This window comes from Sinocyclocheilus rhinocerous, unplaced genomic scaffold, assembly GCF_001515625.1.
Source record: "Sinocyclocheilus rhinocerous isolate Xijiao unplaced genomic scaffold, SAMN03320098_v1.1 scaffold861, whole genome shotgun sequence".
NCBI classification, from domain to species: domain Eukaryota; kingdom Metazoa; phylum Chordata; class Actinopteri; order Cypriniformes; family Cyprinidae; genus Sinocyclocheilus; species Sinocyclocheilus rhinocerous.
In genome coordinates this window covers 255,309-279,983 of record NW_015640043.1, presented here as the reverse complement: position 1 = coordinate 279,983, position 24,675 = coordinate 255,309, and the positions used below count along the sequence as shown (strand labels likewise).

The window sequence follows — 24,675 nt, the reverse complement described above, 5'->3', positions numbered from 1 at the left end:
ATATAACACTTTTTCGGGATATTTTTTGCCCTTACCTAAGCCACATACCTTCTATGTAGATATCAGAGAACAATTTAAAATATTGTGTCAATGCATTCTATGGCACCTTTAAGTGATTGCTACACTATTGATAGTAGACATGAAATTTCGGTGAAAATTTTTACATCTTTAATGTAATTTCTGCATCTATTTTGTATGTACACTGTAAAGAATTCTGTTTTGAAGTTGTAAAAGAAACAATTTTTTGCAGCACGTTTTACAAGAAAATACTATTTCAGTCTTTTTACATCAAAATTTGATGTTTAATTCAGTGTGTCACTTGCCGTTTCTTTGTAATTATTTATTAAATTACTACCAATTTAAAAGTAAAAAATATTTATTCAAAGTGAATCATAAACCCATTTAGGGACCATATTCTAATTTGTTGAGATAGTGAATTGGTGGGTTTTTGTTAAATGTGAGCCAAAATCATCACAATTAAAAGAACCAAAGACTTAAACTACTTCAGTCTGTGTGCATTGAATTTATTTAATACACAAGTTTCACAATTTGAGTTGAATTACTGAAATAAATTAACTTTTCCACGACATTCTAATTTATTGAGATGCACCTGTACATAGATAGTGTTTGGAAGTAACGCTTTAAAAAAGCAAGCAAGCATGCAGGCACAGAAGCAACCTTCTGTTCTCGCTGTATTTATCTCAATCTTTGTGTGCTTCTTTTCAAGGTCTCATCATTGCATTGCTTGACTTCTACTGGCTTTAGTTTCATCCTTTCCATGTTTTATTGAGCTTTGTTTTCAGTATCCGAGTATACCTTGTTTAGCTCTCAGTATTGTCTCTCTGTTATTACACTGCTGTTTGGCATTATTATTTGTGATAGTGTGTTTGCACATGCATAGAATGTGTAGCATATTTCTAGCATTTTACGTATTAATGGGTGATTCTGTTCTTATTAGGGGAGCCTTTATGTCCATTAGGATGATTTTAAGAAAGAATGCATTTATAAAAAAAACTTTTCAGTTTTTAAAATAGATTTATTTATTTATATGTCTCTTAAATTTTTCCTGATTTTTAAAGATAACTCAGACATTGTAATTTCCCTTCTACAATAAATGTATAAAAATATTACAATCAGGGAAGTTTCTTCTTTGCACAAAAAAAAAAGAAAAAATTAAAAGTGAGAGCTTATAATTATATTTTAATTCATTTTGAGGTTTGTGTATAATTTGATTGTCCCCAATAGAGAAATTTAATTCAGAAGCATTTAAAATAAAAAGTTAATTGACAGCTTTCTCTCTTGTTGTATTCACAAGTCAAAGACTTGCCAAGTTTTTGCTAAAAACTGAAAACGAAAAAATAAATAAATACCAAAATTTTCTTGATGGCTGATCAAGGCCAGGATCAGATCTTTGTTCCAGGGAGGGTTATCATTGTTAACTAAAACTAAAACCGTTAAAAATAAATCAATAAATCTTTGAAACAATATAAACTGAAATAAAATATCAAAATAAATAAAGATGGTAAGTAAATAAATAAATAAATTACAAAATAAACATTTATTTTATTTCTCTTAGTCGCCTGGGTAGCATTTCTCAATTTTGTTTAGTTTCACATGAAGTCCTAAAATTACTAAAACTTTCTCTAAAATGTATGCATCACCGTTTCCACAGAAATATTAAGCAGCACAATTGTTTTCAACATTGATAATAATAATAATAATAATAATAATAGTAAATGTTTCTTGAGCACCAAATCAGCATCTTAGGTTGATTTCTGAAGGATCATGTGACATTTTCTGACAACAGAAAATATAATAATAAAACTATAATAACATATCTAAACTGCTCTAGTAAAGGTTGTCAGACTTCCCCTGGCACTCAGAACAGTCACCTCTTTCAGTGAATTCAAATCAAAGCTTAAAACCTATTTGTTTAATCAATACTATCACTAATTTACATTGTGTATTTGTCTGTTTTGTTTTCTATTTCTGTCTTTACTACATAATCTGTGTTATATGCAACTGCATTATTTGTAACTGAATTGGGCAAATGTCCAATGAAATTGTTTCTTTGTAATCAATATTTGCTGCTTTGGTGTACCTTGTAGAGCGTCCTTGAGCTTGGGAAAGGCGCTATATAAATTAAACATATTATTATTATTATTATATCAATGATACTAAAATAACCTGGTAAATGTTTAATCAAAGGTGTCCCTAACTGAAGAATCACCCTAATATGACCCATATACCTGTTCATGCGTGTCTGTGTTTCGCAGGCCTTCTCCTGGTGGCCAGAGGCGATGGGTGAGCACGCCGAGACCTTCCTGTCTCTGTACACAGTGGACATGGACACAGCATTGGCCGTCCAGCCGCAGGACTCCTGGGAAAGTTTCCCCCTCTTTCAGCTGCTCAACAACTTCCTCCGAACTGACCGTGTGTAGCGTTTTAACTTTCTTTCTCGTTCTTTCTCCCCCCTTCCGCTCACATTTGTCCAAAGTTCTGCTCACATGTTCTCACTACTAAGCGTGCTCATTAACACCAGTGTCGCTTTGGAAAACAATACTCGTTAGGCGAGCAGGTTAACATGCTGTGCTCTGTTATTGTCAACACACTAATTAGATATACAGTGTGATCGGTTAGTGGCAATGGAGGGTAAATTATCTCCCATTTCGCCAGGCCAAATACCTGAATCCGTTTTTGCAAATCCCAGAGTGTCTGACATATCCTGAGCACCGGTATCTCTCGTAAGCAATAAGACATTCTCTGTAAAACAGTTTTGAGTACTTCACAACATGAAGTTAATTGTGCAAGGAGCTTTTGGTCTATTGATAGAACAGCAACTAGAGCCAAGTTGGAGTTACAAAGATTGTTTTGCATGACTGCGACATTTGCGACGGTGATAAAGAGACTTGCTTTACTGTCTCGTTCAAACAGCAGTCGATTTGGAATAGATACGGTCGGTTATCTAGGGAGCATGATAATGGAAATGGCAGCCTCTAATAACACAGACAGTTGGCAAAAAGATATAGGGAACTCCCACACTGTTTCATATATGAACTTTCTTGTAGAAGATCCAGTCGTATTGCTTTCCTCTGCCCTGTTCTCACTAAATTAATCTCAGTAAATTAATCTCATTTAATCTCAAAGGTAGAATTGTAATGAGAAAAGCCTGCTGGCGAACATGTTGAAAATTGTGGGGAAATTATTTTAAATTTCTCTGTTTAAATTGGCAGATTTAAAGGAATAATTCACCCAGAAATGAATATTTTGCCATCATTTACTCAACCTTATGTTCTTTCAAACTCATGAGTGACTGTCTTTCATGGATCTCCAAATGAGAGATTTAGCAGAATGGTCACGCTGCTCTTCTCCATTTTTTTCCATATGAAAATCAACGGCACTAGCACTCAAACATGACAGAAAAGTATCATAAAAATAATACAAGCACTTCTGAAACAATATAATGGCCATACAATAATTACAAGACATATGAGAATCCAAGTTAATACTTTTGTTCAGCAAGGATGCATTAAATTGATCAAAAGCGACAGTAAAGACATTTATAATGTTACAAAGATTTAATTTCTAATAAATGCTGTTCTTTTGAACTTTTATATTCATCAAAGAATCATGAAAAATCAGTTTCCATAGAAATATTAAGCAGCACAATTGTTTTTGACATTGATGATAATAAATGTTTCTTGAACTGCAAACCAGCATATTAGTATGATTTCTGAAGGATCATGTGACTGAAGACTGGGGTAATGATGCTGAAAGTTCACAGGAATAAATTACATTTTATAATATATTTTTAAAAAAGCATTATTTTAAATTGTAATAATATTTCAAATTTTTACTGTGTTTTTGAACAAATAAATGCAGCCTTGGTGAGTTTTTTTAGTGAATAATGACAGAATAATGAATAATTTCTCTGGTTTATCATGACACAGTGTCATTATCAGGAGGGTATCTAATAATTGTTCATGAAGTACACATGAAATGTTTCTGAAATATTAGACACAAAAGTTAAAAATGCTCATTAAGCAATATAAAAAGGAATTACATTTTATCCAAACAATTAGAGACTAAAATGTGATGAATTTCTTAGCTGAATGAGATGTTTTGAATTGAGTGCATGATCAAATTCAGATCGCCTGAATAAAGTGGTATTATTTGGGACAATTAAAATAGTTGTTGCGAGAATGCAAAAATCTCAATTTTTTGAAACTTTTCTCGACAATTCAATTATTTCGAGTGTATACTGTACGTCTTAACTAGGCGCTGAATTCATCAGATGTTATTTCAAAGCCTTAGAGCAACCAAATGAGACTCTTAGGTGGCAGATAACACTGTAGCATATTACGAATGAAATATCTAATTTTCCTGATTTCAGACAGGAATTAGTTTCAGTTGTGCATGCTTTTTACAGTTTTTAATGTGTGCACATCACAAAAAAATTATTGTGACATTGACACTAAATGCTCAAATGAGTTTCATCATTGTTAAATGGTTGGGAAATGAGCTCAAACACCCATGAGAGCCCGCAATAACCAACAGCAGCAGCAATTCAGCAGCAGCGTAGCAGATCTGTTCCGCCATGACCAAATACATTAACATTGTCATATCCATCACCATGCTAAAATGTTCCGAGAGTTGAACTAATTATATTTCAGGCTGTATGCAATCAACTGAAATGTGAAGGAAGTGCCAATAACATAAGGGCCATAGAAATATGATTTTACAAAAAAGTAAAGTGGAGCAACTTTGGTGAAAATTGTAATCAATTAATATGAATGAGAAACTTTTTTTTTTTTTTTTCTGTATTTTAATTAAAAAAATAATAATGTACATTTATAACACTATATTAAATTAATATTAAATTACAGAAAACTAGTTAAATATAAACTGGGAGTGACAGTAAATTTCTTTCATCTTTCTCTCTTCTGACCAATTTAATCAACATTTTTTCCTCTTTTAGACAGTCATAGAAATGCTATTGTGGATTTTTTTTTCTTTCCGGTTCATTAGCCGCTGTTGGGTGCAGTAAAAGGTAAAACTACAAACCAGTGTGTTCATAATGCGTTACTGAGATTGTAACGAGTAATAATATTACCCAAATTTGATTAGTAATGCGTTATATTACTGCGTTACAGCAAAAAGTAATATACTACTGTAATATTATTACTTTTGTAATGCGTTACTCCCAACACTGTAATTAAGATAATACATTAAAATAATGTAGTTTGCAATATCAAGCAGCAAAACCAGCTGTTTTGTACAGCTAAAAAAAGCTGGAAGCAAATGACACCGGAAGCCAGACACATTAAATTTACAAAAGGCCTCGCCCACTCTTACATGAAAAATAAGGTTGATAGCATTGCTCACTATATTTTGCATGGTCATATATAATAAGTTGCACATCAGTCAATATATTGTAAAGCTTCATTCATCCTTCATGTTCTCCAGCTCACCTGTGCAATGGAACGTTCCATAAGCACCTCCAGGACCTGTACATCCCTCTGGTGGTGCGGTACATTGACCTGATGGAGTCATCAATAGCTCAGTCCATTCATCGCGGCTTTGAGCAAGAGACGTGGCAGTCTGTGAAGTAAGAGCCCATTTAATGTCAAACCATTAGAGTCCTATGTAATTTTATTATGTATGTCTTCTTATTGATTGATTCTCCTTGAATTTAGGCGAATACAGTGCCGTGTTTGTTTAAACGTGTCAGGCTATTTCTAGCAAACCAATTAACTTGTTCATGTTTCAGAGACTGGAAAGATGATTGGAGAGAGGTAAAAGAATGGAGCCTCAAAGATTGTCCTCATACTTTTCCATTAATGCTTTGTACTTCTCTGATTCACTTCACAGTTTCCTGTTGATTCTGATCTTATTTAATTTGATGTGAATGAAAACAAGGCTGTGAGGTGTAGACATGAAGTCTGTATGTCGTGCGGTCGTATACATGGGTCGTGATCATTCCGTGAACCAAACAATTTCCTGTGGACGCAAAACTTAAGAAAACATTGGCTATGAAAATTAGACCTTACATAAGACCATAACGCTCATGTTTTGATGAGAATGACTTTACTGTTTTTATGTTTGGAAACCCAATGTCCTCCGTGATGTAATGTAAAAATAGTAATAGTAATAATCATAATAATAATTTGCCTTTAAGTTCCTCTGACCTAATCAAACCGCTTTAGGGTTTCTTCTTCTTCTTCTTCTTCTTTTTAACAATAATAATAATAATAATTACCTATTAATTATTATTATTATTATTATAGTTTTTACATTTAATAATTAACTACTACTACTATTATTATTATTATTGTTCATTATTATATATTATTTATTATTGCTGAAACTTTAATTCTTCTATAATCATTTGTAAGCAATTTAAATAATTATAATAAAATTAAAATTAAATATTATTGTTATTTATAATCATTTGCCTTACATTTCCTCTGACATAATAAACAAACCTCATATGTTGTTGTTAATTATTATATATTATTTATTATTATTTATTAAAGCAATTAAAATAAAATATATTTAAATAGATAATAAACATAATAATTAATAATTAAATATTAATAATTATAATAGTTATTATTATTGTTGTTGTTGTTATTGTTATTATTATATATTTATTATTACTGAGGCTTTAACTCTTTTATAATCATTTGTAAGCAATTAAAATAATAGTAATAATAATAAATAATAGAAATAATAATAATAGTTTATAATAAAAGCTTTAACTCTACTTTTCTTTACCACAAAGTAGACATGAACTTGTCAGAAATGTTGAAAGACATTCAACATTGAAAAGAAATTGATTGAATTCACATTGAAAGAAAATACAATAAAAGAAAAAAAAAAGTATTTTATATCTGGGGTCTCTATATCTGGCGACTCCAAACTGAACATGACGCTTAAAACAATATGACATTGGACAGACTGTATGTCCGTCTTCAGTTGTGTCTCATTAAACATGCCGTCTTCTCCAACTAAGGTGCATTTCCTTCCTGTCAATGAGCTTCGGACGCCTCAGAAAGATCAGTCAGCTGCTGGTTATTCTGCTCGTTTGTCTTATTGTCGGCCTCCTCTCAGGGCTTTCTGCTCTTGTACTCTCTGATCTCTGGCAGGACCATCACCAACAATCTGCCAAGTGTTCCACTGCCCAGGGTTCCCAACCTGCCTCTTAACCTCCCTCAGATGCCCAGCTTCTCAGCCCCTTCCTGGATGGGGCCGCTGTGTGACAGCACGTGTGTATGGGCCAGCTGGGCAACATCACCGCTGACTGCTCTTGACAAATGCTTATTATAGCCGCCAAACATGCGCAAAACGAGTTTTCATGCCTTAAAACCATTCAAATATGTTTCAATCACAGGAAAGAGATTGTGGCATATGCATTTGTAATGCAGCCTAGTGGTAAATATGCCAAATGATGCTTTCAGTTGTTGATCTGATGAAGCTCAGTTATTGCTATAATAAGCATTTGCGTGTTAAATGTAATTCATAACAAAAATTAATTCGTTTTAGCACAGTCAGTTACACTTCCAATTTTAGTACCCATAAAGTGCATGACTGTTATGATGTGTTTCCTGTCTGTCGGCTTGGGTTGGGAATCAAGAAGCTGTTTTTCTGAACTGGTTCCATTATTTAAAAAATAAATAAATACTCGTTCTTGTCACAAATGTCTGCATTCTTCTGCAAATGTGGATCACATAAAGTGCTGCAGTGATGGTGTATTTTTGAAGGCCAACTCATTAGTTAGCATATATGATTTTTTCATTGGTTTTTGTATTACTGCAAAAAATAAGTGACCAACAAAAATGTATGGTTCTTACACGTCTTTATCGTCATGATAATCTTCACAAATCAACACAACTTTTGCATTTTGAAGCATAAATACAATTACCAGAAGTAAAAAGCTAAATGTAAGTAGTAATCGAACTAGACCACGGTCGCATGACTTCAACATTGCCACCATTAAGCTTCCCACAACTCTTCCAGCTTTTATTTAAAAAATACTTGTCCAGAAAGTTTTAGAATAGTTTGCAAGAGCACAATTATGAGCATAATGAGGTTGTGAAAACAGACTAGTGAACAGATGAGTTTACCTGTTTGCTGTGATGAAATAATGTCCCGACAGCCTCTGTAGTCCCATTTAGCCACTAGTTAGCAACCGCCTTTTTCAAGAAAAGTAAAAGCTTTTAAAAAATCACAAGGGGGGTTTTACTGATGTATTTTTGTGTCATAGAATACAACGTGAAAATATCTTGAGCTTGTTGTAACCACAGACCTTATTTCAGACATTTAAACAAAAACCCATTTAAGAAACCCATTGATTTTAGAACGATGGAAGCAGAAGTGATAAAATGCTAACTTGTTTCTGGGTTTTAGCCTACAAAAATATACTTCCCTGCAGAACTTTATACTCTACCAATCTGAACTTAATGTGATGTAAAAACAGAGCGGCTGTCGTGAAATAATTCAGAGGCCATAAATTGATGCACTTATATGATAAAATACGATAATAAAAGTTACACTATGTTTGTTTGTGATTCTCATGAGTAAGTTCTTTTGAATGATTTGGCTAAAAAGTCATGTTTAGTCTAAACCAATTGTGTTTTGTATGAATTCGCTACTTGTTTTACCTAATTTCTACTGAAATTGCTACTTTTTTATTGTGTTAAGTGCTTAAAATTGGCACTTGAATAAAAAATTAGCTAATTTGTTATCAAAAATAATATTATTTTAATTTTTTATATAGCTAAGGCCATTTATAAGACAGTGGGCTCCTTCAAAAGAATCATTCATGGGACCAGAATCATTTATTTAGAATCTGACTCAATAAATTGCTTACGATTCCCATCCCTGTTGCCATCAGAGTGTATTGATCCTGTTTGTGATGTGATTGCTTGAATATTTTGGTGTTGTGTTGTTCATTTTAATGCGTTTTGTGCCAAAGTGGCTTGGTAACTGATAATTTTTGGGAGCTGCTGTGTGGCGTTTGTTGTGTGATTCATTGGCTAAATTTAACACAGTTATGCATTTGGTTTACAGCGGACAAGGAATTAATTTGCCAGATATTTTGTGAGTACCAGTGATATCATCACATGCTTGTGTTTGGTGTTGTGTTTGTAGTATGACAGACAGACAAATTCATAGAAACCTGTTTGTAAGATGATTCACATGGACAGCCGAGTCGCCATAAACTCCATTTTTCTCTTACACACGGAGCACCCAGGTATCATCGGTTCAATCTGCGAGCGTTTAAACCTGCTGTGAGCATGCAACGATAAACACCAACACTAGTTTCTCTCTACCATCGGGGGTTATCAGGGTAACACTATAGTATAGTGACCTCATACACCGTTTCAAACACCTTTATCCGGGAGGAGATGTAAACAGCCTCGCTCTACAAGAGAACTTCTGACAGCTACGAGAGCCTAAATAATGTCGGAAAGTTAAATTACATCCATCTCAATTAGCCTAAAGAGTGTGAACTGTAAAAGCACACCAGCTTTCAGGCCTGAAACAGTGTCTGTAGCGGGTGTAGTCCTGTGGGTGTCTGTCAGAGGGGACTCTGTGGTTAGCTGGTTGTTAGATTCGGCGAGAACTTTGCGTTCTCCCCCGGGGGAGTCTCTTCGTCAGGCGAGAAACTCGTCCATTTGTTCACCCTGCCTCTTTCCTTTGCTCACTCGGGCTTGAGGCGGAGGCGCGGACCCCTGAGGGGGCCCTTACGGACCATACCGCCGCTAATTAATCGAGTGGGAGCTTGTGCTTGTGTGTCCCTTTTAATTGCACAGTGGACTTTGCCAAACGATTTATTTTCCTGGACCGCCACTTGTGAAGGTAACAGTCTTTTAACAGCGAGCGGAACGAGTGGCCTTTTTTATGAGCGCTGCTTTCGACTGCGCGTTGCTGTATCGACTGTAGTAGTGCTGCTCCATCTGTCTCGATTGGCCAAGATCTCTTGAGCCCATTAGAACCCAGTGGAGTCGCACACAACATCAGTGGAAATTGCTGTCAATCTCGACTTCCTCTTGGAACAACCGCTCTTAGACAGACAGTCCTGTCTGATGCACTTCAGTCAGCTGGGTGCAAGAGAACCTGACTTCTACAGTACCTCTCTCGCATGATTAGTCGTTTGACTGTGCATTTTGCAATTTGGGGACTTAACTGCTCATTGCCAATGGAAGGAGTTTTCACATATAAGTCCTCCGTCCCCTTTTTGAGTCTCTGAACCCTATCAAGTGCATTTACATGAATTGATTTATCAGACATTTGTATGCAAGTGAGAAATATCTGTAGGTGTTACAATAATGTGAGATAGTGTAAAAAATTCAAAATAATGTAAAATATTCAAATAATAATAATATATTAATTACAAGATGTTAGTATTATAGAATATGTTATATTATATAATATATTAAATGTAATATATAAAATCTATTAATATGTTAATAATTAGTATAATATTCGAATGTAATATTTTAGTATGTTATAATAATATAATTCTAAAATAGAATATTCTTAGAATTATTTGAATCATAATAATAATATAAATTATATTTTATATTAATATATTAGTTATAAGACTAATATTAATATACTTACAATAATATTATACATAAATAATATAATAATAAATATTATTTATAAATAATATTATACATAAATAATATAATATGTAATCTTTTGAGTAAGACAAAAAAGATGTTATAATGCAATAAATAAATAATGCAATAAATTGTTAATTCATAGGCATTCAAATAGTTAGAAATGCCATAAAACTGTGATATCATATATGTTGATAGTTGAATTGGCATCAAGTACCGATCTGTCTTGCATGACAATGTCTGCGAAGTAATTTATTTTATTATAAAGCATCACAGTCTTTTGTCTACAGTACTTTGACCTTGGCATTCATACCTTAGTTTTGCATGTTTCATTTCTAGATCTGTAATGTATTTAAGTAATGGCTTTAAGATCAAGCATGTGCTGACATGTCACTATTTCTGTCTTCCTCAGTAACGGCTCGGCCACATCAGAAGATCTATTCTGGAAGCTGGATGCTCTTCAGATGTTCGTGATGGACCTGCACTGGCCAGAGCCGGAGTTCGCCAAACATCTGGAGCAAAGGCTCAAACTGATGGCTAGTGATATGATGGAGGCTTGTGTCAAAAGGTCAGCCATTTAAGGACTAATAATGGCATTCATTTTAAAGACAGGGGCTTCATGTAACTGATTTCTCCATCTCTGATGTCTAGGACCAAAGTTGCCTTTGACTCTAAAATGCAGAAGTCTTGCAAGTCGACTGATTTCCGCGTCCCCTTGTCTGTGTGCACAATGTTCAATGTTCTCATGGATGCCAAGAAGCAGTGCTCCAAGCTCTGTGTTCTTGACCAAGGCCAGGAGGTACGTCACAATCCTGTCAGGGTCTGTCTGTACAGACACATTCATCTTTATCTTAGTAGATGTTTTTTATGAGACTTATGGTGTTCATAAAAACATCTCGTCTCTTGTGCAATTGGCAGTTGAGTGTTGAAAACAAGATTAAGAACATTGAATTACGTGACTCTAATCAGCCATTTGAATAGCTGTCAAACTGGCAAAGGTCCATTTATCAGTTTCTCCTTTTTCAAACTTGCTTTTGAGTTAAACTAGCGCAGGTGTTATTGGTTGGTGTGAAGCATTTTGTGCTTCCTTTCTGTGGACGATATTACCTCCTCTTCTTCTGCCTAGAGATAAGTCTCGATCAGAAAGTCCTTATGCTCCAGAGGCCTTGAACCAACCACAGCCAAACCCGACACCCAGAGCCAAATCATTATACTGGCTTCTCATTTTCATGACAACCACGATTCTATTTTGTCTAGATATCTAATTTCCTGTTTTTGTGTGAACATTTCACATAGCAATTCATTAAAGAGTATAGTTTATTCTATTAAAAAAAAAAAAAATTTAGCCCAGCTTAATGTGCAGAAACTACTATAAGTAAGACATTTAGACACAAACTGTAGTGAACTGACTTCAGTAAAAATGCACCTCTTTCAAAACATTGTTCTGTCAGCTTCTGACCAGAGAGCAAAAGATGTTGAAATTATCCTTGAAAGCTCTTAATTGGATAATTATGATTCAGAGTACAGTTAGGAGTCACTTAAGATGTGTTCACACTAGAGACAAATCCAAATTGGTTTTTAAATTAAATGTCACTATGAGGTAAAAATAAGAGTATTCAGACACAGTTATAGTTATCGCACATTTGATATGACATTACATGCACCACGTAATGAACAATGAAGAAAACGAAATGAAATCCGAATTGGCATATTGCTGAAAATCTTCTGCATTTTCAAATTGTGAATGTGGTTTAGATTGTGTTTGTATTTATTTATTTATTTGTTTGTTTATTTATTTTGCCACCCAGGCCACAAATAAAGAAAAAGAATGATTCAAATAAATTTTTACTCTGAATAAGGTTTACATTTGTGTACCTTATAGTTTACATTTTAGTACAAATTTTCTATTTTTGTTTTGCCTCCAGAATTAGTGATTCAGACAATAAACGGTTGGCTGTTCTTTTTTTCTTTTTTTGCTTTGAGAAATGACTGTAAATCTCATTTCATATTCTTTCTTCAGAAATGAGCAAGTTTGTTAGATTTTGTGTTGTTTGTTTTTAGCTAATTAATGATCACAATTATACTTAAGATGAATTTGATGTATCTGATGGCTGTCCATTAACCAGCTCTGAGATTACTTTTCATTGAAGTATGTTTTTTTGTCTTTTTGTTCACTGTCTTTCTTTTACTCATCCCTGCATGTCCTGCACGTTATTGCATGAACCCAAGGTTGAACAACAGTGGGTAAGTGTCCCCTCTACCGTCTCATGTCTGTGTGAACAGAGAAAGAACACATTGTGTGCAATTAACTCTTAAAGGGATAGTTCACCTTAAAATTAAAATTCTGTCATCATTTACTCATGTCTTATTTGGGAACCAAATAACATTGACTTCCATTGTATGAACAAAAACTCACCAAAACATTTTCAAAATTTCAAAAATTAGTGGAACCTCTTGTAAACACACTTGTGCTATTTGAATTTGAAATTGGTTTAGAAACAGCCTCAGATTTGATCACTGCCATATCTCTTTCGCTTCTTCATATTAGTGCACATTTAGATGTATGAAAGCTTCTGAAATAGCAGTAAACTATTTGTTTTTGTTAAACTAATTCTTTTCTGAATTGTGCTGTCTTAGTCAAAACAACTCTTTTCCAGTCCTAAAAAAAACAAAACAAAAAACAGCCGCTAACTTTACTAAAAAAAAGATGCATTTTCTCCAACAGTGACACTTAAAGTATGTGGCCTTGTGTGGCGAGATAGTCACACGGCTGCGAGAAACCGCCACTTTTAATTCCACTTACTTCTTAGTATTGGGTTAAAAGGTATTTCTCAACACTCAACTGATTTTCCTTCATACAGGATTGAATTTAATGGCCAACAGTGTGTGTTTGTGAAAGACTTTATTTAAAAACAAAGAAAAGATTATTTTACCCGAGTTTGCCTGCCGCTTTATTTCGAAATACAAGGTTACGCTTTATAAGCCGCCATCTCGCTGAAGTGATTCTGAAGTGGATGGCTACCAGATAAATGTTTTCAAAAGAAATTATTGTTCTTTTGGTTTTCACACACATGGCAAAGACCTCCCTATTTAATCGGCGCTAATGCAAAAAAAAAGAGCCCTCGCCGTTTAGCCGTATAAAAAGCAAACATGGAAGTGTTAATTGAGGTAAAAAGTCCTCAAGATTCTCCTATAATGCCATTTATGAAAAAAACGGCCATTTTGCACGCAGGAAAAAAAAGGGTGAAAAGAAAATTAGGGCTGCTGACAGTGACCTCTTAGCACCCTCAATTTGTCACCGATCTGCACGCATTGTTGATTGAAATTTTTTATTTGGGTGTCCTTTAGATTCTCCATGAATGGCCATTGTTGGCGGAGATGAACTCCTGCTTGCAGCGCATGCAGGCAAAGGCATCTATTCAACGCGCCCAAATGGATGCGCTCTCTCTCTCTCTCTCTCTCTCACACACACCCCCGAGCCCTCGCTTTCTCCTTCCTCCTCTCCCTCTCGCCTTTTTTCCACAAAATAGGTGAATAAGACTTATCAGACATGAAATGGCGGATTAATTGAATGTAGTGTGAGCCTTTGGTCACCGCAGCTGGACGGGTTCTTTAGAAAAACACAAGGCTGCCTTAATTGTGGCCCGCACAAAAAGTATCCTAAATTCCTAAACGAGAGCAGGAATGCCATTCACAGGCATAATGGGCCTAATAGCTGCTTAACTCAGCCCTATTACACGAGGAGGATTTTTCCCTCTGCCGAAATATGTCTTTGTGTGCGTGTTGTTCTTTTAGGATGCCTCACGATCCGTGTGTTTCCCATCGCGCCTATTGTATTTGTTGATGTTTCTCCTCCTCTTCTTGTCCTACAGCAGCAGTACCACTCAAAAATCGATGTCCTGATCGATGAGGCCTTTAAGGAAATGATCTCCTCCTTGGTCTCAAAGGTACTCCCAACAGCCATTGTCTCGGCTTCTTTTGAGCCACCACATTTCACAACATTGAAAATTGGCTTTTGCCCATTCTTTTCAGCTGGCCTTCACTGCAAGCCAACTCGAAAATCATCGATGTTTCGGGAAACGTTATATCTGTTGTACCTGTTCAGCGAATGTTACTTTGTCCTAAATTGCTAATTGTTGCTTGTGCTAAAGGCGTATGTGCTTGTCACGCAAACATACTTCTTTGCTTTCACAGTTTGCAGCTGTTCTGGATGGGGTGTTGTCCAAACTTTCACGATATGACGAGGGAACATTCTTCTCCTCCATCCTGTCTTTCACAGTGAGTATTTTCACATTCATCCCACCCACACCCCTTTCCGGGATCTCATTTCATACTGAACATTTAATAAGCCAAAGATATTCAGCAGGTTTTTTTTTTTTAAGGTAAAAGCAGCAGCCAAATATGTGGACGTCCCAGTAAGTGTCATTTTGGACAAATAAATGTGCATGATGCCGGCATGCCCTGTGTGGATATTTTTGCATGCTGCTTTGCATTTGTTTGTGTGTTTTAATATTTACTTAGGGAAACAGATTCTCTATTCAGCTTTGCCAAGCGTTTCCATCTTGCTTTGTTTTTAATATTTAAAAAGGCTTAATGTGTATTATTTCATCATTACTTAACAGAATTATATTTTTTTTTTATCATTTGCGATTCATGGCCAAATGAAAGCAGGATTGGAGCGTCTATCAGAGCTGGCTGAGCAAGACTAATTAGCAACCCGATTGGCTTAAAATCAGTCTCACGATCTGCCACAGTGTTGACAATGGGCCGTCACAAGCAGAAAAAGATGCTAATGAATCACCAGGAACCAGCACTGTTCAGAGCGCAGACAGTGAGCAAGCAGAAAGAAACTAACACGGGGTGAGGGAAAGACTGAGTAATCACATGACCTCCTGAACCGAGACCACAGTATTACAGAAGGGCTTTCTGAATAAAAACATGAATAACAACTCATTCCAGTTAGTTCTGTGACTAATATCAGACTAGATTTTGTGTTCATACATACACTGTTCAAAACAATGAGGTAAGATTTTTAAAAGCAATCTGTCATGCTCACAAAGGGTGCATATATATATATATATATATATATATATATATATATGGCGTCACATGATCCTTCAGAAATCATTCTAATATGCTGATTTGCTGCTCAAGAAACATTTCTTATCATCAATATTGCTAACAGTTGTGCTGCTTAATATTTTTGTGGAAACTGCTATTTTCTTTTCTGAATTATTTGGTGACTAGTTTACAAAACAGCATTTATTTGAAATATAATTTTTTTGCAACTATATACACGTCTTTATTGTCACTTTTGTTCAGTTTAATGCATCCTTGCTGAATGAAAGTAGTAATATCTTTCCAAAAATATTACTGACACCAAATTATAGTAGATAATGATATACAGTGGCTCTAAAAAATATTTGAACACTTAAGTCACACTTAAAAATTTATAAATGTCATTTCGTTAGATGATAAAACTAAAATTTTAAAATACATATATATGAAGCCTTTTCTCAAAACGAGCTCTTTTTGACACTTTTAACAAGAACTAGACCCGGATTAAATTTACATTTTTCAGTGCTGAATTTGGGGGGAATTTGTGGAATGAAATTTAAACATTATAAAATGTTCAACAGGGCTGAGAGCACTACACTTTTTTGGCAGATGAAAGCATTATCAAATTAGTCAAAATATTTAATATACAAACACACAAGGGCCGGGAATGTTTGGAGTTCCACAGAATTGGAACACCCGTTTTTAATGTTTTTTCTGTGGCATTTTGTGAATGCAGAGTCCATGTGGGCCTAAGCTTAATCAAAGAGTGATTTTAGTGGATGTATGAAGTCAGTTGCTCTTAAAGGGGTCATGAACTGAGGAATCAAAATTCCCTTGATCTTTTGACATATAAGAGGTCATTGTACTATAAAAACATCCTGTAAGTTTCAGAACTCAAAACTTCCTCGTTAGTCTAAAAACAGCTTATATTGAAGCCAATCTGCCAAAACGACAGGTTGTGGAATGTGCCACAACCTGAATAGCCTATACTTCTAAATTAAAAAAATAGCCTATTACTTCTAAATTATGATGTTTTTTGATGTAAAAATGTTGATAACCTTATAAGTGCAGAGCAAGCACAGGTGGAGTTCATCACATTAACCATCAACATTTGACCACCAAAAAGTGTTCAAATAGTCTTTGACTTAATTTTGAAATGTTTGTCAACTGTTTTATCTTTTAAAACTTAAAAAAAGCTATTTTTCTTTAAAATTTTCAAACTTGTTTTGGTATTTTATCATGTGGAATAACATTCATACATACAGTATTTAAGCGTGTCTAAATCTTTTGTCTTGATTTTGAAACTTGACAAGTTTCTCTTTGGTTTTATCATATGCGACTTTAAAAATCTTTAAAAACATTACACTTTTTAAACTGTGTTTGTGCTATTTCTCTTGAAAGATATTACACTTGATTTTATATTTTATCTAATGCGATAATATTCATTCATATTTATGTGTGAGTTAAGTGTCTAAATTCATTGTGTTGATTTTGAACAGTTTACCTGTCACTTTATCATTTGCATCTTAATTTTTTTTTTTAAACCGAGAGAGGCGGGGCATAGAGGACCTACAATAATGTACAGTATTTGAAAAATTATGTGTTTTTTGAACATTAAAGCATGTCAACATATTCTGTTACACCAAATACACAAAATAATGATCTTTAAAAAAGCATCATATGACCCCTTTAAGAGTGTGCTTGTGCTGTAATTTTGATATTTTATCTAATGCAATAACATTCATTCATATTTACATATGACTTAAGTGACTAAATTCATTTAGTCTTTTTATCATTGGCAACTTAAAAAAAACTTTAAAAATTCTATTTCAAATGTGTGCTTGTGCTATATTTCATAAAAAATATTAGTTGTTTAAATGTTTTCTATAATGCAATAACATTTATACATATTTACATGTGACTTAAATGCCTGAATATGTTTTGATTTTGAACAGTTTACCTGTTTTCATATAATTTGCAACTAAAAATTTTTTTTAATTTAAATATTTCACTTCAAAAGTGTGCTTGTGCTATGTAACCAAAGCAGTGGCATTCATATATAAATAGAATTTCTAAATACTTTTTTACTTAATTTTTTAAGTTTACCTGTTTCATTTGAAACTTAACTATGTTTAACACGCTTGTGTTATCCTTCTTTCAGATAAACGATACTCTGTGTGATATTTTGTATTTACTGGTTTTCAGGCGTGACTAAAGTGTCCAAATACTTTTTGGGGCCACTGTACAAAGCACACCGACAAGATTAAGAACAGAAAAGTCAGTCAAACCCTACACATCCACACCCCATCGCTCCATCTGAGCTCTTGGCATTGGCTCCCCGAGGTGTGCAGTGAGCGAACACCCCATCTCCCCCTCAAATTATAACACAACGTCCACCTTGCGCTTTTGTGCAGAAGGAACGCTGCTCCAAGTAAGCCCTTTTCACAGCTCCCGCTGAAGCCGGAGAGGGAGGGAAAAACCTGGCTGTGGTCTGGCCTTTGGCACTGAACATTTCTGGGCTCTTGTCATGAAAGGTTAAGCTCCTCTGCTCCTTTGTGAAGGCTGCCATTCAAGCGCCGGGGCTTTCTGGCGAGACACCCTCCCGATAGCGCTCTGTTAACACACTTGTTCACACATTCACACCCACGGCTCGAATCTGCGCTCGCATTAGCGCTACCACAACAAAGTATTTACTCAAAACTTGCACAAACGCACTTCACACGCTCTCTACTTTGGTACGGCACACACACACACCTGCACCTGGACAGTGAATGAGGCAGTGGCAGGAAGCCAGGCTAGCAGCTCTGTGTAATTACTGCACATTCTGTTTCCCATCCACGCCATTTATCCACTCAGCTTAACCAGTCATTAACCTGGACTTAATTGCACCGTCCCACACCTCTCCATTTATTCATTCACACACGGCCCACACCCAACCGTCATGGCATTGTCTGGCCTGACGGATCGGGCCTGTCCCTCGGTCCTCCGGTTGGATTTTGTGTGAGAAGATCGTGTTTTCGTGTGCTTATCGGTCCTTTACAGGCTTTGTCGTCCTGTCAGAAAGATGGAAGGAAGGGTATTGGGTTAAAAAAACCCTGTCTTGTTTCCACCCAAGTGCCTTTTATGGGGTCGCAGGTGACTGTCATGATACATCAGCGATTATATGCTTGGTTCCGCACAGGAAGTGGCAGGTTTCTGCCCTTCATGATAATATAATATATGTCTGTGAAGACCTCTGAAGCCCTCTTGCTCAACATGACATGAAGTCCTCTTGAGATCTCGGTCGTATTTGATCAACTGCTGTTTGTCTGGATATCAGCCGACTGTGTATGCGGTCAGGAGGTTATAATGTACGGTCCAGTGAGTGTTGAATGAAAGGATTGAACGTGTTGCTATCCAGTATTGGGGAGTTGCTTACTATAATTAGTGGCGTCACTACATAACTTGTTTCAGTAGCATGACAGTTTGCCGCTTTTCCAGGAACAAACTTGTTTTTACGTCAAGTTGCATGTGCAACTTTACAGCGGAGTGATGAGATAATCAGGTCCTTTTTTTTCAGTAAGGTTTTTAAAGAAGGGGGGGGGGCTTTTTCAAATGGGTACTTACCTATTAAAATGACTAGCTTGCCGATTGGGAAGCCACAGTGGTACTGTCACCTCATTGGACCTTCATTCTGTCATATGACCAACACACAAACTCACAGGAAGAGAGGCCTGACAAGAACAGGAGGTTGATGTTTAGGTGTCTCTTTGCTCTCTAATAAAAAGGGGGTTTTCCAGCATTCAAGCCCTCAAGCTACATCAGCCCTTGAGTCATGGGTGGGAAACATGTCACAGCAATTACAGCACCATTAGGACATTTCCCCCCCCTGTTTTAACAGCCCCAGTGTGAATAGAAATATTTTTCCACAGGTAAAAGGATTGTTTTTAATGAGGTATAAGTGTCGCAGGTGCTTTTTGGTACTTACTTTTTTGGTAAGTGTTTTTATTTATTTTTTTAAGCATTTTCTCTAACATCATTCAGCAGCCAGAGATGGTGGTGGTGGCTGTCATTGTGTTGGTATTTCTGTTTTAACTTGGTACTGGATTTGCTCACCTTAGCATGCAAAGAAAATACTTGAATTAAAGGTGTACTAAGTAATTTTTGTTTATTTCGCTGTCTGATACAACTGGCCAATTCAACTTCATACTAACATGAATGTCGTGAAAGCAGCATCATATAAAAGCAAAGAATTTCAGTTAACAATGTCACTGCAGAAAAACCAGCTCTTATTTATTAATAATAATAGTCATCATAATTGTTTTAAATGTATCTCTTCTTCAGTTCACAAAAGAATATACAATGAAGGCCCATTCACACCAAGAAGAATAACACTAATGATATCTATAGTAGCATCAACATTATAAGCATATGCTGCAGTTTTTGGTACAATAAGAAATAAAGTATTAGAAAAACCCGGTCATGTGATCTCAAAGTGGCTGCCACCATGAAGGGACCCGCTCCTATGTAGAATAAAACCGCTTTTACTCGGCCACTGATCTGACTGATGTTTTGTCAAAAATATTGTACATTTCTTTAGGTTCAAAATGTTTCACTTAGTCCACCTTTATGAAAATAACGTTTGAATGACTCAGTATAAATCATCAGCATGTTTTCTGGCCAAATTTGCTTTGCAACAAAAAAAAACTAATGAAGACTCAGGATGAATAAATCCATGCTAACTTTGAATCCATCACTCTCAACAGAAACCCGGTATGGATCTAGCAGATACCTACATCACCTCTGTACGACAGAATCAGGATATTCTGCGAGACCGTGTGAACGACGAGATGTACACTGAAAAAATCTTTGACGTAAGTTCCTGGCAGTCAAAGAACACACTATAAATGAGATTCAGTTTCGCCCCACTGCTTTCAGACACTGTAGCTACAGAAATGTTTCATAATGAGTATAAAGATCAATGCAAAGCCAGCAAAATTACTTCAAGCAAGTGTTATTCATGCCAATGTATGTGAATGAACATTCCTACATTGCATTCTGTTCCTTTTTTTAATCGGTCTCGGTTCTTTTCCAACTGCATTCCCTCCACATTTCCTCAGCTGTGGGTATTGTAAAGCCAAGGCCAATGGAGGTGAGAAGGGATGGGTAAAGTTTTTGTAAGAAGAGGCAATGAGGCCTCACCAAGAGCACTCATCAGTCTACTGTGACCACTTCCAGTGCCTGAGCACTCACCCGGGGCTCCTGTTGACCTGTTTACTCACAAACAACGTTGAGAGAGAGCTAGAAGGTGCAAATGCATACATCTCGCTCCTTAATTTTGTTTAGAACACACTGCTTCCAATCCGCTTTCCGAGACAGCAGATCTATAGAACGGCACAAACACTCGAGAGGATGTACACACACAACCCTCCTGCCCCTAAAAATCCTGAGCAGATTGCCTTCGAAAAAAATGTTCTATTCCGAGCCAGATTGGAGAGAAGCAGTGTTTGATGTCTTCTCTTGATGTATTACACCTTTGCCGAGGCCGCCGATGGATAGAGGTGCCCTGCACACCAGCAGCCCCTAATGTGTGTCACACGCACACAGTCATGCACCAAGAGCGAGCCGAGAGAAGGGCCGCCGTGTGTCACCGCAGAAACTTCCTCATCAAGGAGCCTGTGTGTGCGGTGCATCTCAAGTCTTTAGAATCTGTCTGTTTCAAAACATTTAATCTCTGGACAGCTAAAGGTTTGGACGTGAATATATTTGTGTTTCTTCTTAAGGACGAGCCGCTGTACCATTCAGTGTTGTGTTGCGAAGGCACTCAAGGAAATAAGAAAATCAGTCTCCACATGCCCTTGCAGGCTGCAGTCTGTTTGTCCAGGGCGTTAAATCACTGTGATTAGCGGAGCGATGAGGTTTGCACGGCGAGGGGCCGCGGCCCTCAGCCTGGTCACAGGTGCGGAGACTGCCCTCCCCTGCCTCCCTAATGAACCAGACAAGTGGACACTTAAGCGTGTGATTACCAACGGAGATTCGCCTGATATGAAGAAATGCGTTGCCATTCTTTCACCTCCAACAATTAGAGCACAGTCATCTGTTTCCCAACCAGCCTAAGTGCTTCAATCAAGTGGCGTCTCATCTTTCCGTTTTGCCCGCTGCTTGTTAACGGCAGGAGCGGACTTTGCTGATTATTTGTGTGCTGTTTGGATTCATTTACGCTCCCGTCACAAATTTGGCAGTGTTAAAGTAAAGCCTGACTTTAAATTACATGGGAAAGCTCAATGAAAACGGGTCTAAGTGATGTATTTCGCCAGTAAACATGATGCTGTGGTCTTATACGATGCGGTCTTGCGTGTGCATGAAATCATATTGTCTTTTTACGTTTTTGACGACGTGAGCTAATGATTTCCGAAATGAAATGACCAGGTTGAACGCAAACACAAGCTGGTGTCAGAGGTTCTCGCGCAAAACCGATTCACTGTCTAAACGCTGCTGATTAAAGAACCGGCTGCTTTTATAGAAAAGACCGGTAATTATATAAGGTGTCCTCGTGTGAAGTAATATGTGATCTAAAGGTGTTTGGAGTGCAAGGTGACCCCTTTATATGCAGATTCAAGTGTTAGCCCTGTAATTAGTAGGTTCAGTATCTTTAAGTTTGTTATTATGCGCAAACGCGACCACAGATGATACTTGGGGCACGAGAAGATACTTGTTGTAAGTTCAGTAATGACAAATTAAGCAATGAATATTTAATACGCTGAATAGGTAATGAACGGTTTCTTGCAGGTTCTTTGCTAAAAAATGTTTTTAGTGAAGCTTGAGGTGTAAAAAAATTATTTTTGAGGACTGCAAAATTTTTCACAATCAAAAGGCACAATCGAAGAAGAAAAACACACATAAAGCGAACTTTTGACATTAACCAAAAGCAGCTTTTTCTTTCACGGCCCGTGTGGGTCACATCTTTTTATTTGCTTAAAGTACTGAGGGTTTTTTGCATCACATTTATATCCCCTTCAAGGTTTATCTCTCTCTTTCTCACATGCACAGCAATGGTACAACTCTTTGATGAAGGCGGTGTGTGCCTGGCTGACGGACAGACTCGACCAGCAGCTGCATGTTTACCAACTCAAAACTCTCATCAAGATTGTCAAGGTAAAAAAAAAAAAGAATAAAGCGTGAAGAAGTTTTTGTTCGAAACTCTGTTGACAAGAGTGTCAAGTTCAGCTTGGCTGCACAACGAATTCCATTACCATGAGAATGAGAGATTAATCGGTACACAAGTACCGTTTCAGGCAAATCCTGATGTACGAGAAGTCAAAAAGTAAAATCTATGTGTCCTTAAACTATTTCATTGTTCTCCATGCTTGTTTTTGCTCTTTATTTTTGTCGTGCAGAAGTCGTACCGTGACTTCAGGCTGCAGGGTGTGTTGGACAGCACATTGAACAACAAGAGCTACGAGACGGTTTACAACCGGCTCACTATCGAGGAAGCCACGGCGGCTGTGTCGGCCGCGGACGGTCTGCAGGGCATTACCATGAGGGACAGCGATGAAGAGGAGGGTTAACGTCCCACCTACTGGACAGTCATAAACTTGATACGAAGAGGTCGGATTCCAGCTCTCCTGATTGGAGCTCACGCTTCATGCTCCCCAAACAGTGCTGCACTGCCCTCTTGTCTAAGCCAGTGTCACCATGCTTGTATAAAACTTTCATTGGCCACTTACAGACAGCTAAAGTGTCTTTGTCGTTCTGTATTGATGTGCAGTGATACGGTGGCTCAACACAAGGCAAGCTCGAATAGCGGGACGCACTTGTAGGCACAAATTTACCCACAAAGAACCAGGCAATGATTTGTAAGTTTACCGCAGTGAAAACTAGAGCGTGAGGGAAGTAGCGTCTGCTTATATGCTGTTTTTTTTTTCTTGCATCAGCTTCAGATCCTCAGGCCAAAGCTCCAAATATGGTGGATGAAATGCTAGTTGTTCACTGTAGTAAAGTCGTGACACTGTTCCACTCAATAGCTATGAATTCACATTCCGATTCTTCTGTAGAAATAACCGTTGAGTGTGTCATGTATAGTATGCTGTCAATGTCCAACTATGTTTCAGATGAAAGAAAATGTCACTGGATTTTAACAAGAGCTGTATATTTCTATTGTCTTTGTGCACCTGAGATTGCCCAGGTGTCTTAAGTGTTACAATTAAAGTGTTTTTAATGTCACTTCTCTGGTCTTTTTTATGTTTTGCATGAAATTATATGACACACATGAAGGCTGAGTAGCCTATAAATGAAACATTTAATAATATGTTTAAACATTATGCTTTTTAAAGGACATTTAAAAAAAATAAAAAAAAAAAGATGTGTATAATTTTAATATTTACATTTTTATACGTTTAAAAATATATTCTAGATTAGTCTGTAATTAATAACATTTTAGGTAAGTGGAAACAAACACTTTAAATTAAATTTTAGTTTATTCACCAAACAATAAGCAACACTATTAAAACGTTTATTCATGCTTGAATGTGATCTCCTTATTTATTCCACATTTTTATTTTATTTAGATATCGTTTCTGCCACTATTAAAATTTATGCCAATAGCTGGTCTCGGTATCGAACCCATTTAGTGTGCGGTTTTCTATATGTTCTTTTCAGCATCGATTTATCTTTAATGTGCATTATATTAAACAAACAAATCATAAAGAAAGAAATGGAATTCTATTCATAGGAACCCATTACTAGAATAGCTTACTATACAATAGCGTTTACTCCATAAATTCTAGACATCTACACTAAATAAGACTTGGGTCACAATAATAGAGTTAAAATAATTTGTAAATTCTAGTTTTGCTAAATAAAACGTCAAATAAAAAGTAAAAATAGACTGTTAAAGCTAAAACATGACACATTTACCTAGTGTAGCGGTTTAACGCTTGCTGTTTTTAAGTCTGTTATTAGAAGACGTTTTATTTAAACTGCATTTTAATTTATTTCAGCTTTAAAT

General features: G+C 36.2%; 1 protein-coding gene across 1 annotated transcript in view; it reads left to right on the top strand.

Annotated features, from left to right (window-relative positions):
• LOC107752302 (calcium-dependent secretion activator 2-like) overlaps positions 1 to 23,891 on the top strand; it is a 170,120-nt gene extending 146,229 nt beyond the window's left edge. The window contains exons 20-31 of the mRNA XM_016568240.1: positions 2,277 to 2,433; positions 5,467 to 5,608; positions 7,149 to 7,268; positions 11,044 to 11,199; positions 11,283 to 11,430; positions 12,861 to 12,875; positions 14,504 to 14,578; positions 14,826 to 14,909; positions 15,014 to 15,046; positions 20,435 to 20,542; positions 22,719 to 22,823; positions 23,066 to 23,891. Coding sequence (XP_016423726.1) covers positions 2,277 to 2,433; positions 5,467 to 5,608; positions 7,149 to 7,268; positions 11,044 to 11,199; positions 11,283 to 11,430; positions 12,861 to 12,875; positions 14,504 to 14,578; positions 14,826 to 14,909; positions 15,014 to 15,046; positions 20,435 to 20,542; positions 22,719 to 22,823; positions 23,066 to 23,236 — 1,314 coding nt within the window. The 3' untranslated portion in view covers positions 23,237 to 23,891. The remainder of the gene's footprint in view (positions 1 to 2,276; positions 2,434 to 5,466; positions 5,609 to 7,148; positions 7,269 to 11,043; positions 11,200 to 11,282; positions 11,431 to 12,860; positions 12,876 to 14,503; positions 14,579 to 14,825; positions 14,910 to 15,013; positions 15,047 to 20,434; positions 20,543 to 22,718; positions 22,824 to 23,065) is intronic.
• Positions 23,892 to 24,675: the final 784 nt, after the last annotated feature.